At 40.6% G+C, this 16,144-nt stretch overlaps 1 protein-coding gene across 2 annotated transcripts; it reads left to right on the plus strand.

Moving 5' to 3' along the window:
- Positions 1–2,987: 2,987 nt before the first annotated feature.
- PCDH18 (protocadherin 18) lies at positions 2,988–12,363 on the plus strand. Of its 2 annotated transcripts, none has more exons than XM_015625828.3 (4): positions 2,988–5,471; positions 6,390–6,478; positions 6,606–6,769; positions 10,899–12,363. In XM_015625828.3, the coding sequence occupies exons 1-4, from the start codon at positions 2,988–2,990 to the stop codon at positions 11,567–11,569; spliced, it is 3,408 nt and encodes a 1,135-aa protein (XP_015481314.1). In that variant the 3' UTR covers positions 11,570–12,363. The 2 variants fall into 2 exon arrangements, with proteins under 2 accessions (XP_015481314.1, XP_015481315.1); XM_015625829.1 differs by having other exon boundaries at positions 6,393–6,478; positions 10,899–11,569.
- The last annotated feature ends 3,781 nt before the right edge of the window (positions 12,364–16,144 follow it).

Below are 16,144 nucleotides of genomic sequence, written 5' to 3' on the forward strand. Positions count from 1 at the left end.
TCTTTGTGAGGGAAATCTGTCATGTCAAAGGTGGACTGAAGTTTAAGAGACTTTCAGACAAAACTCTGCATGTTGGAGATAACAGCCTTGGGAGTGCTGTGATTTCTCATAAGCACCCAAGAGAAGCATAAATTCTAGAAATGCTACACACTTAAATATTGCTCCATCTAAGCAAACAATCCGATGATATGCTCCTCCTCACTTGCAGCTTATCAAATGAAAAAAATAAAAAAAATAAAATTGAGACTTTTTCCCTACTTTAGTTCAGAATTCATGTAAGAACTATTGTGGCAATGACATTTTTACCAACATTATATGTGCAAGAAGTCAGTTGCAAGACAGTGTGGACTTAAGTTATAATATGACATGTAATATGACTGATAAAGTTGTAAAATAAAAATAAATTCAAAAAGGACAAAAAGAAAAAAGGTAAAAAGGTGCTGTAATTCCTATTGGTAGGTACCCTGCTCTCTATTATGATACAGACTGTCTCTGAGGAAGACCAATGTGACAAAGTGGAAACTACTTGGAAAATGATAAAAATTACATAAAGCAAGTTCTGCATATCTAAGTCTACTACACAGTTCCTTGGAAGAACATGTAATCATTTAAAAGTATGCATAATAGTTCTAAAGCAGTGGAATTATTTTTACTATGAATTATTCATCTCCTGTACTCATCATGTAAAGTGGTTGTGACTTCTTTTATCAAGAAAGTACTTTTTATTGACACTAAGAACAACATTTAATTGAACCTCTTTTCCCAATTATTGTCAGAAAAGGGTTTACACTTGTACTTTGGAAAAATGTTTTAGGAAGATTTATCAGAGCTGCAAAAAATGTTGTCCATGAACTAATGGAATTACACTATCTTTGAATTCTCTCCACTAGAACTTAGAATGGTCACTAATTCCTTTCTTTGCTCTTTTAGTGTTTGCAAAGGGGTTCACTAAAGCCTGAATTGATATAATTATTGGCTTGGATTGTTAGAGATTTAGGCCAGATGGCTATGGGTTTCTAAAGTCCCAGTTGCTTGTGTTAGCTTTTCTAGTTTGCCTATAGCGTTTGGGGATCAGCAATTTAAAAGGGCTGCAAACTTGTAAAACAGTATTATTCATGGGGGCAGAATGTTCATCAGCGTGACCCAGTACTAAATACATTCATTATGGGCATTTCTATTCTGCACAATTTGCCACACGGTGCTAGTTTGTGGAAGAGAAAAAAAGAGACAATGGCTTATAAAATGCTTTTGAATGCTTAAAAAGAAGGAGAGTTCACACTGAGCCTCCTCTGCTTTCTTTTTCAGCAAAAACCTTCTTAGTGACTTTGGCTGAGCTCTGCTGAGAGTAAGTAAATTGGGAAAATAAGAGATTTACTCTTTACCTTTTTTAGATATGCCATGGGGGGAACATAAGAGAAGGAGAAGAGCAATAAAGAGTGATGGTATCTTTATGAGCAATGCTAATAAACAAATGGACAAAATTAGCAGAAAAGCAAAGTGAAATATAGCAAGCCTGTGGATATAATGATAAAAGATTATATAAAAAGGAAGTAGAAGTCACATAAATTGATACATTTGAAATGAGAAAAATGCATCAGCTTACATGTCCTGACTCAGCCTGGAGCTCACACATGGATCTGGTTTGCAAACATTTCTGGTTTGCACAAATACATGCTCGACTCAGATTTAAGATTATGTTTTTGTGTGCAAATGTGTGGGAATGTAGTTTTCTGCAACAGAGAAGGGAGGAATTTTTCATTCTCCAAACAATTTGTCTTGTGGCTTCTTTTCCTTTAAAATACTTGGCATGTAGAAGGTGTGCTTAGCACAGACTGTCACGGTGGAGAATGAAATGCTATTTCAAATAGGATGAAAAAGATCATCTGAAGTAGCACTGGAACAGCAAATAAAAAATCTCAGAGACAATCGCACACATGAACACACAGAGGAACGGCAGAGGCAACTGCGCTGAGGGCAGAGATGCTGCGAGAGAGAGCCAGGGAAGGACCGGAGAATGCAAAATGTTCCTGAATTGGGAAGGAGGACAGTTTTCACGGAGTGGAGGAGCTCTCGCAGGGCTCCGGGCAGGAGCACATATATTGGGAGCACGCACGTTGTAGGAGAGCAGCAAGAAGACGCTCTTGCGGAACGGATAGCGAGACGTCACCCCCAGCTCTTTTACTAAGCAAACCTACTCAAATGCTCACAGCGAGTTAAACAAGGGGTAACCCAAAAGTATGTAAATATGGAGCGCGATCGCATTTCTCGTGGCAAGAAGGGGAGGAATTAAAATCACAAAACCCTGCTTGAAACTGCCATGAAAATTCGGAGGGTGGGGAGGAGAGACGTTGATTTAAAGTTTCCCATTAGTCATTTGTACCCCCAACCCCCATCTTTGGCGGCAAGCGGGCGCTGGCCGAGAGGCCGCCAGCGCTCCCGGCCCCCCCGCCCCGGCGCGCCGCGCTGCGGGCCCCCTCCCCTTCCCTCCCCTCCCTTCCTCTCGCCTCCCCGGCTGATTGGCTGCACTGGGCTCAGTACAGGCTAGGAAAAACCTTTGTCTGGGGACTTGGAGTGAAGTTGCGGAGGATTTTAGGCTAGAGCCGGCGAGGGAGTGCGTTCAGTCCGACGGAGAGTGCGGAGAAGGACGGGAGGACGGGCTGCAGAGCCATCCCGCCAGCTCCCGGCGGTCCCTGGATGCTGACGGCGGGAGAAGAGGACGCTGCCCCGGAGCATCTCAGCTTGGAAGAGGAGCGCTGAGTCAAATGAGAAAGCGTGGATTGCTTACAGATTATATCTGGATGTCGGGGCACGGTGTGTATGAAAAAAGCAAAAAGTTTTCTGATCTGTAAGTTACTAATACTTGGCTGGCTAGAAAAGGCGTTTTCAAGCTGGAAAGGACCAGATGTGCTTTGGATTTAAGGTACCGAAGGAAGGCAAAATAATTCCTTTTTAACTTATTGGGGGAAATTAATTGCAAAAACTTACAGATGTATCGAATCGGCGGTAAAATGCACTTTCTATTCATTTTTGCACTGATCATAATATCTTGTAATAATGCTGTGCTTGGAAAGAATTTGAAGTACAGGATTTATGAGGAGCAGAGGGTTGGATCAGTAATTGCAAGACTATCGGAGGATGTTGCTGATGTTTTATTAAAAATGCCTAACCCTTCCTTAGTTCGGTTTCGAGCCATGCAGAGGGGAAATTCTGCCTTGCTTGTAGTCCGTGAGGATAATGGAGAAATCAGCATAGGAGCTAAAATTGATCGGGAACAGTTGTGCCAGAAAAACTTAAACTGCTCCATAGAGTTTGATGTGATCACTCTCCCCACTGAACATCTGCAGCTTTTCCATGTCGAAGTTGAAGTGCTGGATATTAATGACAACTCTCCACAGTTTTCCAGAGCTCTTATCCCTATTGAGTTATCAGAGAGTGCAGCTGTAGGAACACGGATCCCTTTGGACAGTGCTTTTGATCCAGATGTGGGAGACAACTCCCTTTACACTTACTCCCTTTCAGCAAATGATTTTTTTAGCATTGATGTGAGAACCAGGACTGATGGTGCTAAGTATGCAGAACTGATTGTGGTTAGAGAGCTGGATCGCGAGTTGAAATCGACTTACGAACTCCAACTCACTGCCTCTGACAAAGGGGTGCCTCAAAGATCTGGGTCATCCCTCTTGAAAATCAGTATTTCTGATTCCAATGACAACAGCCCTGTGTTTGAGCAGCAGTCATATATTATCCAGCTCTTGGAAAACTCTCCAATTGGGACTTTGCTCATAGACCTCAATGCTACTGATCCAGATGAGGGCGCCAATGGGAAGGTCGTGTACTCCTTTAGCAGTCATGTATCTGCCAAAATTATAGAAACTTTTAGGATAGATGCAGAAAAAGGTCATCTGACCCTGCTGAAACAAGTGGACTATGAAGTAACCAAATCCTATGAAATTGATGCTCAGGCTCAGGATATGGGGCCAAATTCTATTCCAGCTCACTGCAAAATTATAATTAAAGTTGTGGATGTGAATGACAACAAGCCAGAAATCAACTTAAATCTGATGTCCACAGAGAGAGAAGAGGTAGCTTACATTTCTGAGGGGTCACCCGTGGACACCTTTGTTGCCCTTGTCAGAGTGCAAGATAAGGACTCTGGTGTGAATGGAGACATCATTTGTAGGCTCCATGGGCATGGCCACTTTAAACTTCAAAAGACTTATGAAAATAACTATTTAATCCTGACTAATGCCACTCTAGATAGGGAAAAGAGATCCGAATACCTCTTGACTGTAATAGCAGAGGACAAGGGAACACCAAGTCTTTCCACAGTGAAACACTTTACTGTCCAAATCAGTGATGAAAATGACAACCCACCCCGTTTCCAGACAAACAGATATGAAGTTGTTATCTTGGAAAATAACTCTCCAGGAGCATACATCACATCGGTCACAGCCACAGACCCAGATCTAGGTGACAATGGGCAGGTGACATACACTATTTTGGAGAACTCTGTTTTGGGAAGTTCTATAACCACCTATGTGACCATCGATCCCTCCAATGGGGCAATCTATGCCCTGCGAACCTTTGATCATGAAGAAGTAAATCAAATTGCCTTTGTGGTCCAAGCTAGGGATGGAGGGAGCCAGCAGCTCATTAGCAACACCACAGTTGTACTCACCATCATTGATGAAAATGACAACGCTCCTGTCATCGTGGGGCCGGTGCTACGCAACAGCACAGCAGAAATATCAATCCCTAAAGATGCTGAAATTGGCTTTCTTGTCACCAGGATAAGGGCTACAGACAGAGACTCTGGTATGAACTCTGAACTCAGCTGCTCTATAGCAGATGACAAGGAAAACAGCATCTTTGTGATGGATCCCCAAACTTGTGACATCTCTATCAATGTGAGTGTTGAATCAGTTGCAGCAAAACAATGGGAGTTTTTGGTGATAGTCCAGGATAAAGGGAGCCCTCAGCTTAGTACTAAAGCTCTTCTGAAATGTACCATTTTGGAGCATGTTTATTCATTCTCAAGCACTGAAGCAACTATGGTAAGCCAACCCTCCCTGGACATCTCCATGATAACAATTATATCCTTAGGATCAATATGTGCTGTGTTATTGGTTATAATGGTTATCTTTGCTACGAGGTGCAATCGAGAGAAAAAGGACACCAGGTCTTACAACTGTCGCGTGGCCGAATCAACCTACCAGCACCATCCAAAACGCCCCTCCAGACAGATACACAAAGGGGACATCACACTGGTGCCAACAGTTAATGGCACTCTACCCATCAGATCTCATCACAGAGCTTCGCCATCATCGTCCCCAGCCCTGGAGAGGGGTCAAATGAGCAGCCGGCAGAGCCACCACAGCCACCAATCACTGAACAGCCTGGTGACCATCTCCTCGAACCATGTGCCTGAAAATTTCTCCCTGGAACTCACCCATGCTACACCGCCTGTTGAGGTAAGGTCCAGACCTTGGTTTTGCACATCCATTTATGCAGCCACTCATTTGGAAGCATACACACACCCCTGTGTGCAGTCTGTGAGAGCAAGAGGCAGACAGGTCTATGCCTCATGGATTTCTCTTCAGTATCTCAGCTTTTCAATTTTACTCCAATATCAACAGATTCCATTGTCCTGAGAAGCAGTGTTAATCTATTGTTAATAGCATTATTACTTAGTTCTTCCCTGTAAGGTCAAAACAATGGAGTGGAACATAGTGTTTTGCACTGGTTAACTGTTCACTCTTTCTTCCTTGCCTTCCCTCTCCCTACTCTCTGTACAGCTCCATCTGAGAAAGAGTGCCTGAGTATTTATATTCAGAAACAATCCAGGAAACTCTTTTTACTAACGGGGTGCAGAACTAAAACATTCTGACACAGTTTGAGTACAGCTGGAGTAACACATTATCACCATGTCTCAAACTTTGAGAGTCCCTCAGTTTTTACTGCAAATGTTGGGTCATGGCTTAAATAAATGAGAGCTGTGTCCTGGTAGCCCTTTACATATAAAGCAAGGCTTTAAATGTTTTCATGTTTTAAATTAGGATCCTGGAATGGTGAAGGCTTGATTCTAATATATTAAACCAAAACAAAACACCTCGGTTTAATTGCTTGTTTTACTTGTTACAGAACTAATTATTATGAGTTCAGAGGCTAATGAACAGAAGTGAACTTCCTCATTTTACAGAGTCTTCAGATGTTTCTTGTGTCAGACGCTACTATTGTACTGCATTATGTATGTGCAGGAATTTGATTTAATTAAATCTTAAAGGACAAAAAAATAAACCACAAACAAACCTGAGAAGCAAATTAGTGGTTTTATGGCAAGGAGCTTGAGCTTTCATTTCAAGGAATCATTCTTTTCACCTTTTCTTTAGCAGGTTTCTCAGCTTCTCTCGATGCTTCACCAAGGCCAGTATCAACCAAGGCCAAATTTTCGAGGAAACAAATATTCCAGAAGCTACAGGTAAGAATCCAGATTGTTCTGCTGCCTATGAATGTCCACGGATCAGAAAATACAGACATGTATTTTTAAACAAAATGTGGACTATAACATACTTGAGATAATGTAATTTCCACAATTTGCTTCACAGATATGCCCTACAAGATATGGATAAATTCAGCTTGAAAGACAGTGGCCGGGGTGATAGTGAAGCTGGAGACAGTGATTATGATTTGGGAAGAGAGTCTCCAATTGACAGACTTCTTGGGGAAGGATTCAGTGACCTTTTCCTTACAGATGGGAGAATTCCAGCAGGTAAGAGCACAATGGAAGCTGAGCAGTTTATTTACAGTTCTGCCTGGCTGTCACTTTGATGAAACTACTACTGAGAAAGCAAAAGTTCTTTAGATTTCAAGTCCTGTGTTTCCTTCCTTTTTTACTTTGCTTCATGATAAATGCTAAGTTGAAGCCTTGATGTATCTACTAAAATGAAAGGTCAGACAAAACTTGCAGATCTACCCAGAGCAATGCCTACTTTTTTTGTCACTCACATAATAAGCTGGCTCTGGATTTTTCCTAAAAGTATGATCTGCTCCAAGTCCTTTGACTTTAAATGACTGGGTGGATGTTTTTGCAAAGACAGGCAGTTGTGATTTGTTAAAAATACAGTGAACTATAATTTGGGAGATAGGTTTTCCACAGTGGATTTGATCCATATGATACAAACTTCTTCCATTTAGAAATTGAGTGTGAAAGTGAACTAGAAATATGGATGGAGAAGAAGGAAAAGTGTTTTTCCCACTGAAAAATGAACTTGAGTAGCAAGGGAAAGTTCTAAATATTTACCAGATTTTAAATATTGCAACCCTAATTTCTGGAAGCAAGAGCTTAAGAGGTACAGTTCAGGGACAGAGGGAAGAAAAGAAAAAAAAAAATCAGAAAAGGGTGAGTGGCAGTAGGAGAAACACATATATACATATTCATGTGTATGAAGTATGAAGTATTGCTTTTAAATTTATGCCCGAATAAAAGTTGAATAAAAGGTCATGGGAATTCATGCTTAGTACAGATAGAAGAACTTTGTAATTACTTTAATAATTATACAGCCCTTGGTTGTACCCTAGATCTTGTTCTTACTTCAGATCATATTTAGTTTTCTCTGTATAACCACAGGGCCAGATAATTTCAGTAGGGTTCACTGAACCAAGTTTATAAATTTAACAAGTTTATTAAAGTAATTTTATAAATGGAGTCCCTTTGCCTTGAAGGGTGGTGCAACACATGACCTTCCTAAAGCAACCCCCATGTATTAATCAGAGTTTTTATGCTAGGCAAGACAGAACGTCAAAAGTTCAAATTGGTTTTCTTATACATTTTAACTTTAAAATTTTCTGTGCATATTTTGCTCCAGTCTAGGTCTTGTATTACATATCCAGCCATTCACCTGCCTTCTCAAATGTGCTCAAAAACAGAGGCCTTGAAGAGTTACTCTGTTTTCAGAATCTTTAATCTACATCTGGACTTCTAAAATATTTTTATCCTTATCCATCTTAACTCCTACTGCTTATTCCTCTGCCAGCTAGCGTAAGGCATGTCTCATTCTCTTCTATGCTTTAGCAAAGAGTCAGGGAGGGATCTACTGGAGCTCTCAGTTGGCCTGGGGAACTTACAGTGCAATGGTGTTTGCACTGGCATCTTGCTCTGCTGCTGCCAAGGAAGAGTGGTCCCTTTACAGTGGTCAAGTGGGAGCTGCCAGCAGACAGGAATGGTTGTCCTCTTAGCTGTATGAAATGCCTGTGACCCATTTTCAGCTCTTACAATTCCCTCTCTAAACAGTAAGCCTAAGGACAGGATTTCCAAAAATGCCAGGCTAATTAAATTCAAAGTGCAGGAAACTCCTCTCAGTGCAGATGGAACTGGGTTGGGCTATCAAGATTGATATTTAGTCTCACCCAGATGTCGATTTACTGCTATGCATGGCATTAATCCTTCAGATAAGTCTGTTGGACCTGTTCAGACAAGACCTGAATTGATCCCAATATATGAAAAGAAAACTTCCTGAAGGTTTCCTGTTCTCAATTCTGAAAGGTTTCTGCATTGTCAGTCTGGACACAGGCAAAATGCTGTGGGAAGGTCCTTTCAGTTTGTCTGTTTAAGGTGGAACAAGAAAGGAATGGAGCCAGCCCCTCAAAACTCCACAAATTACCTTATCAGAAAGTTCCATAATTGTTCTTCAAAGACTTGTTTATTTTTCTTTTTAAATCTTAACCATCAAGCTAAAGCTTGATTCTGGAAAAGTAAAAAAAGAAAAAAGAGGAAAAAAAAGTTGTTGTGCATCTGGACATTTTTAAATTTATTGCAGATTAGATTTAAGGACAGATTGTGTCACCATTTAGTTACTTCAGAGTTTCTTTTGATCTTATGTTCAGGTGTCATAATTTATTATTTTAAACCAAAACTATTCCTGATAACAATGTCTGTGAAACTGACACTAGACAAACTTGGCTAGTAATGAAATGCTAGACCACAGAAAGTATGTAATGAATTTAAAGGAGTCTTAAATGAGTCTTTTTAATTAGAATTGTAATCCTCACCTTCTGGGATGACTTGAGAACTGGTCATGGATCACTTAGATGTCTTTTGACAGTTCTAACTCTTGGGCATTTTCTGTAAAACGTTATATATGAGAACAAACACTTGCAGGCATTTCAGTCACTTGTGTCAAAACTTCAGCCACTGATATATTCTAGTTTGCTTTGTTTGTTTGAAACTTCCTGGATCAGCAGTTATTTTGCAATAGGTTGTGCAATATCCAGGCTGCTATCTGAGCTTGTAATCTCGAAGAAATTTGTACGTTTGCATCCATGACATGGAGAAAGTTTATCTTCATAGGAATGGGAAATCCATTAGGAAAACAAACAATATGATAGGCTGTGTAAAGTGCAAAAATAAATAGTTCTAACAGTATGAGAGTAGGACTTTATAAATCACTAGTACATCTTAAACTGAAATATTCTGTTCAGTTCTGCCTACACTACTACAAAAAGATTTTTTGATAAACAGAGTGGATCCAGAGCCAGATGGGAAATGTATTGAGGGAAGAAGGTAAACTTCCAGGGCATGACTGCAAACATTTCTTATGCAGTCAGCATATACTGAGAAAGAACAAGAAACTGTATTCTGTGCAGGATAATATTGTCATTTAAGTGATTAGGGCAGGAGTTTCTTACAGTGAAAATATGCATAATGCAAAGAGTCCATCATTTCTGAAAGCTGTCTTTCAAAGTTGGTGACCCAAACCCGTTAGGGTCCCAGCAGCACCCAGATCTTCTCCTGCAAATCTAGCAGGCACACAGACATCTACCCTGAGGTGAGACTTTGTGTCCTATGATCAGTTCATTTTGGTGTGGAAAATTCAGCATCTCTCCTGGCACATCCCTTTCTGCAAGTGTGTCAGATTGAGCTTTGCCTGTCTCTGCTTCCAGAAGCCATGCCCTGACCTCTTGGAATGTTTGCAAGGGACTCTTGCAGTGCTCCTTCAGTGGGCCAGTTTGGACCAGTGCAGCACTCAGGGTTGCAGTCCTTTGCCCCATCTTATTGCTTCTGCCTGAGAGACATCAATAAACCAAGAATCTGAGAGAGCAGCTCTATTGTCTTCTGCTCCTCAGCCCTCATGGCTGACCTGGATTACCATCCAGTGGGCTAGAGCCCTCCTTATACCAAGGCCTGAGCCAGCATGGGCCAGTAACCTGAGCTACAGAGCTGCAAGTGCACCTGAGAGTATAAATCCAGTATAAACACCAGAGTCACACAGGCTGAGAATTAGACCCTAGGTATTCTGATAGTGGATTAAAATTTAACTGATTTAGTTCAAAAGGTAATATGGCAGTGAATCACCTTGAGTTCTACATACACGTCATTGTCATAAAAAAGGAGTTTAATGGAAAAGGAGATTCTTCTGCATGTTATTATTATTTGCTCTTTATTTCCCCTGTCCATTTAGTCCCATTTGACTGCTCTGATATGCCTCACTAGTTGCATGTAGAAGACTTCTCTAAAACTCAAGTGAGTGCTTGGAGGTAGAAATTTCTTCCTTTATTTTATGAGCTATTCCTTTTATTTAATGAGCTAGAACTGTACTAGGGCTTGTGTGGCTTCAAGCCACAAGTGCTTCTTTTTCCACCTGAAATTTACATATTTATCTTCAGCCTTAGTTAAGAGATTACATTACTGTCTTACGTGAACTGCATTGGTTGTTTTCATTCTTTGCAATGGAGGTACAAGACCATTTGTATTTGCCCCCTTCCTGCACACAGAAGGTGAAACCAAACACCAGATTTGAACATCTCTGGGAGAGTTCAGCCCTGGTGACAGGAATCCCTGTGAGTGCAGGTGCTGTGTACAGCAGGAGAGGCTGCTCACTCTCCTCGTGTTTCTCTTGCAGCCATGCGCCTATGCACGGAGGAATGCAGGGTCCTGGGCCACTCTGACCAGTGCTGGATGCCACCGCTTCCCTCTCCCTCCTCTGACTACAGAAGCAACATGTTCATCCCTGGGGAGGAGTTCCAGTCACCCCAGCAGCACTTGCAGCAGCAGCAGCATCATCAGGGCCTCGAGGAGGATGCCCAGGCAGCTGACACCGGTGAGAAGAAGAGCTTTTCAACATTTGGGAAGGACTGCCAGAGTGAAGAGGAATCAGGGGACACCTGCACCTCCTCCCTCCTCTCTGAAATGAGCAGTGTCTTCCAGCGCCTGCTGCCTCCCTCATTGGATGCCTACATGGAGTGCAATGAGATGGATCGCTCCAACTCACTGGAGCGCAGGAAGGGACATTTGCCAACCAAGACTGTAAATTATCCATCGGGGGTGGCAGCCTGGGCAGCCAGCACACATTTCCAAAACCCTGCTAACAATGGGCCCGCTCTGGGGACTCACTTGGGCGCGCAGCCTTCATCCAAATGGCTACCAGCTATGGAGGAGATCCCAGAAAATTATGAAGAAGATGATTTTGACAATGTGCTCAACCACCTCAGTGATGGCAAACATGAACTCATGGATGCCAGTGAGCTGGTTGCAGAAATTAACAAGCTGCTGCAAGATGTCCGGCAGAACTAATTATTTCAAAAGCCTATTTTTCCATATTTATGGAAAACTGGAAGGGATAAAAAAAAAAAAAAAAAAAAAAGGAAAAAATAGACTGAGGAGAACTGGCATTGCCAACTAGTTGCATTTATCATAAATGTGTCTGTGTATGTTGAATATTAAAATACCTTATTTTCATATGTACACAATGCAAGTGTGATTATCTGTATTTTAAAAATACATTTGTACCTTATATTTATGTGTAATTTAATAAATAAATTTTATTTTTGTACACCCACAGCAAGCATGTTTTCCTAAATGTATATAGATGGTACCACCCTTGTCAAACTTAAGAGTATTCTTGCCACACAGGCATGTTTTAAAAAAAAAAAAAGAAAGAAAAAAGAAGGATATTGTTTCTTTCAAGTATTATTATTTCTTTCAAGTATTCCAAATACAAATTCAAAACACTGAACAAGTTATGCAAATGTTAGTTTCAGTAAATGATCCAACACCTTTTTTTGCAATGTTTTATTCTTATAATAAAGACTTGTTACTCCCACAAAACCTAAAATGTCCTTTTTTATTTTGATGCTTTTGGTCTATAGAATAATTAATTAATGGATTATTGCAGGCTGAGGTCTTCCTGTCTTTGGCACATAAGTGTTTTCTCCAGTGAACAAATCATGGAATTCAGTGATGGGTCTTCCATTGTGATCTCTGCAAGAAAATGTAGATTTGTTGTGCTGTTGTTACACTGCAAAGACAGTTGAAGTCAGTGGTGTATACTTGAAAGACAGCAATAAAACTGGCTTTTCTGACCTCAAGCTGAATTCTGAATTTATGCAAATACAAAAATTGCAATGAACTGATTTATCTTTGTAAATGACACCAAAATAAAAGGAATGTTGCATATGCCAGAAAAACAGCTTTATTTTGCCTCTGCACAGCAGCTACATTTTTATATTAGCTGTATTACTTCTTGTAAGTGTGCCTGTCCTTTATTTGCAAATTAGTACAGAAATGTTTGAACTTCCTAGAACAGGGCAAGCCTGCAGGTACATTCGCTCTGGCTGCATCCCATCCTTCCATAGTGGGGCTTCTCTCTGTCTTGAAGCTCAGTGAAAGGTCATTTATATTTGGTTCCATTGCTACAGTGGGGGTGATGTAGCTAATAGTTCTCAGATAAAAATCAATGCCATTCTTTTGGTTCCTTTTTTCAAAACTATTTTTTGTCAGCCTGTGATACACAAGGAGATCTTTGTAGTAGTAAACAAATGGATTTTACAGTTGGGAAACATGGGTGGGTTTTGAACCCCCAGTGCTCATTTCAGGAGTGTTAAGACCTGTTAAGTGTAAAAACCTATAATTTTGGCAGTTATGCTGATGCATATTTTATAAGATATATATTTTTACCAGAACTGTGAAAAACTTTGAATAATCCAAGTCAACCTGGGCATAAAACTGATACATTTGTTTTGGAGAACTGCACTTATAAAATATCTTATATTTTTTTATGCTAGATACAAAATATCCTGCTTAATGTTACCCAAAAAAGCAAGAATTTTGTTGTATGCATAAGCTTCATTTCTTTGTATGCAAGGAAACTCTTCTCCTTATTGGTTTCACTTACTGCTTTCTCCTTCTCCTTATTGTGCTGTAGATGGGACATTTGAAGATGTGTAGGCATTTGTTGACACCTGAACAATGGAGAGATTTTCATCTTGTTTACACAGCAGGAACTCGTGCTATGCTTTATTGGGTAGAAATACCACGACCTCATGTTGGGGTGTTAGTTAGAACACCTTTGAATGCCAGGAGGACATGAGTCTCATCGAGCTGCTGTCTGTTATGGAGAGGAAGAAATTGCAATACCTCATTAAATATTTGACACCTCTTCCCTGTTTTTACCCTTCATTCCTACTAATAGGCATTAGTGGTCCCACAAGCCTCACCTGGGTCCCATTCTCTCACTCCAGGGGCTCAGACAGGCAGGCAGCTGTTCATTGAGTGTTTGTCCTCTTTGGCTCTCAGGGTCAACCCAGGACTGATTTTATAGCTATGCCTCCAACTCATATCCAGCTGCTGCTGACAGGAGTCCTTGGATCCTTATCCTGGTTTATCACCTTGGCATGCTGAGGGCTGTCAATGGATCCTTTTGCCAGCACCTCACAACCCACTGCATCCAGGTTCTGCAGTGTTGCACTTTGTCAGTGTGGGTACTGCTCATTCTGGGGTTGCTGTCAGCTTCTTGTCTTCTTCATGCTTTAAAACAGCAAGACACTGAAGCCAGGATGCTTCCTAAAGTTGACAGTTGAAGTCCTAGAAAAAGGTAAGTCTTAAAGTTCACAAGGGCGTAACTTCCTCCTCCATAACTAGGTTGTTTCTGTCTCATCTCAACCCTCCCCTTGCAGTTTCTCTCTTCTTGAGTGTCCAATTTTAGCCTTGTTCTCCAAGTTCCCTCACCCTAACCTCATGTTAATTCCTCTTGGCTTTCTCACTCCATTTCCCTTAAAATCTGACCCATAAACTAATCCTGCACAGCCCATAGATAGGCGTATAGAGTATATTGTATCTGAATAACCCCGCCCATGACTGAATTTTCCAGTTTCTGTCTCTTTAGTTGGATCTAGCCAGCATATCCCTCAAATTCTCTCTTGTCCTAACTTTTTGATGTGTACTTGTTAATTACAATGTAACTGTAAGCTCCACTGGATTCCTGAATTCCTCTACACGCAATTCCTTTTTTGGGCATCTGTACAGCATGGAAAGGGCTGACCTGCATGGCTAAACCTCCCCACTTCTGACTTTTCACAGAAGTGTGAGGGTCAGGAAAACAATTCTGAAGACAGAACTCATGCCTGCGTCGTTATTTGATTCCAGCCTGGGCGCACATAGTGTGTGAAGTGTACAGGAGGACTGGTGGTTACGATAAAAACATACAAGGTGGTAGTTTAAGAATAGTTATTAAACTTTTAGATTGTTTTTCTGTTGACCTGGATAAAACATTGCTGTCTGTTACAAAATCAGCAGCAGAATACGAAACTACCTCCACAAGTTGCAAAGTTTCCTCCATAAATAAATGCAGATAGCTGTTTCTCATAATTTCTAGAGGAGGAAATATTAGATATTCAGACTCAGACTACTTTCTGTCTACAAGCTTGCAGGGCAGCCTCGTAAGCTTCATTTTCACAGTCATATCATCCACTAGGGATTACCAACCTGTTTTAAATTTAAAACCCTTAAATCAGTTTATGCTTGCTGGCCTGTGTCACAAGGATAGTCTCAATGTTTTAGAGAGCCATTGTTTGCAGAGAGGACTTTCTAGAAAAAGGAGACTGCAATGAATTCCTCTGGTAGCAATAGGCATCCAAATATCATAAAACACATAAGGTTTTCCTAGAGGGTATTTCTGTACCAACACACAATAGTAATATTTTGTATGTACATTGCTGACAGAGTCCTATAATAGAAAGAGACCTGTTTCCAGGAGCAAGAACGTTTAATTCTTTGTTTGAAGAAAGTTTGAGTTGTATTTATTCCTATCAATATAGGAAGCTTATTAAAAGATCTGTAGTAATAGCAGTGAAAATGAGAGAAAAATCTGTCTTAACACTGCTTGTTTTAGAGTTCTTCTTTTTCTCAGGCTTCCTTTTTAAATGACAGAAATTATATAATATTGATATACGTGTATGTACACAATATAAAAACCCCAGCACCAAATCTCTTTTGTGTAAAGAACAGGGAAAACTGATAGTATGCATATTAAACAAAATAGATAATAAATCTGGATTTGCCGCATTTTGACAACTAATAGAGAGTTAGGCACTGTTGGTGCGGTTTGAGCACCAAACATGAGGATGATTGTCCTGCCCAAAACACCAGTTCCTACTACTTCTCTAAATGCTGACTAGTTTTACCATTCTTGGTGGTATAACGACAGAAAAGGTTGTGAAAATCATCAAATGGTAATTACCAAAATAATGGTTATATCTGTAAGTGTTCAAGGCCTGGTTGGGTGGGGCTTTGGGCTGAGTGGTCTAGTGGAAGGTGTCCTTCACCATGGTAAGGGACTGGAACAAGATCATCTTTAAGGTCAAACCCAAACAATTTCATGGGCTAGTGGTTCTGGCATTCCTTCTATATATGGAAATACTGAGACTTTTGAGCAAATGCAAAGTTTATTAATGGATGCTCAGCAATTGCTTTTCTGCATACTCATGTAAGTTTTTTATATTCACTTCTGAAATGGTTACATTAAAAAATGTTCTGAAATAATGATCAGAGTTGTTTGACCACTTATTTATGTTTAAGCATTTCTGTCACTGCTGCATCACACTTTGCTATCAAGTGCCCCTTAGGAAAAACACATGTGGCTGTCAACAATGTCTTTGCTGCACTCTTATCTTCATTTGGAAGACAGGTGTCTGCTAGGGAGGGCAGCAGCTTTCCTTGGAATGGAAAATGCAAACCCCCTCCCTCTGAATTACTATGATTTTGAAATCAAGGTGTTCTCAGGCAGCGATCGGGTATAGGAGTAACAGTTCTTTACTGGTGTGTATACAAGGCAAACAAACAACAACAACTACAGCATTAACAACAAAACAG

Source organism: Parus major, chromosome 4 (genome assembly GCF_001522545.3).
Source record: "Parus major isolate Abel chromosome 4, Parus_major1.1, whole genome shotgun sequence".
In the NCBI taxonomy this organism is placed as follows: domain Eukaryota; kingdom Metazoa; phylum Chordata; class Aves; order Passeriformes; family Paridae; genus Parus; species Parus major.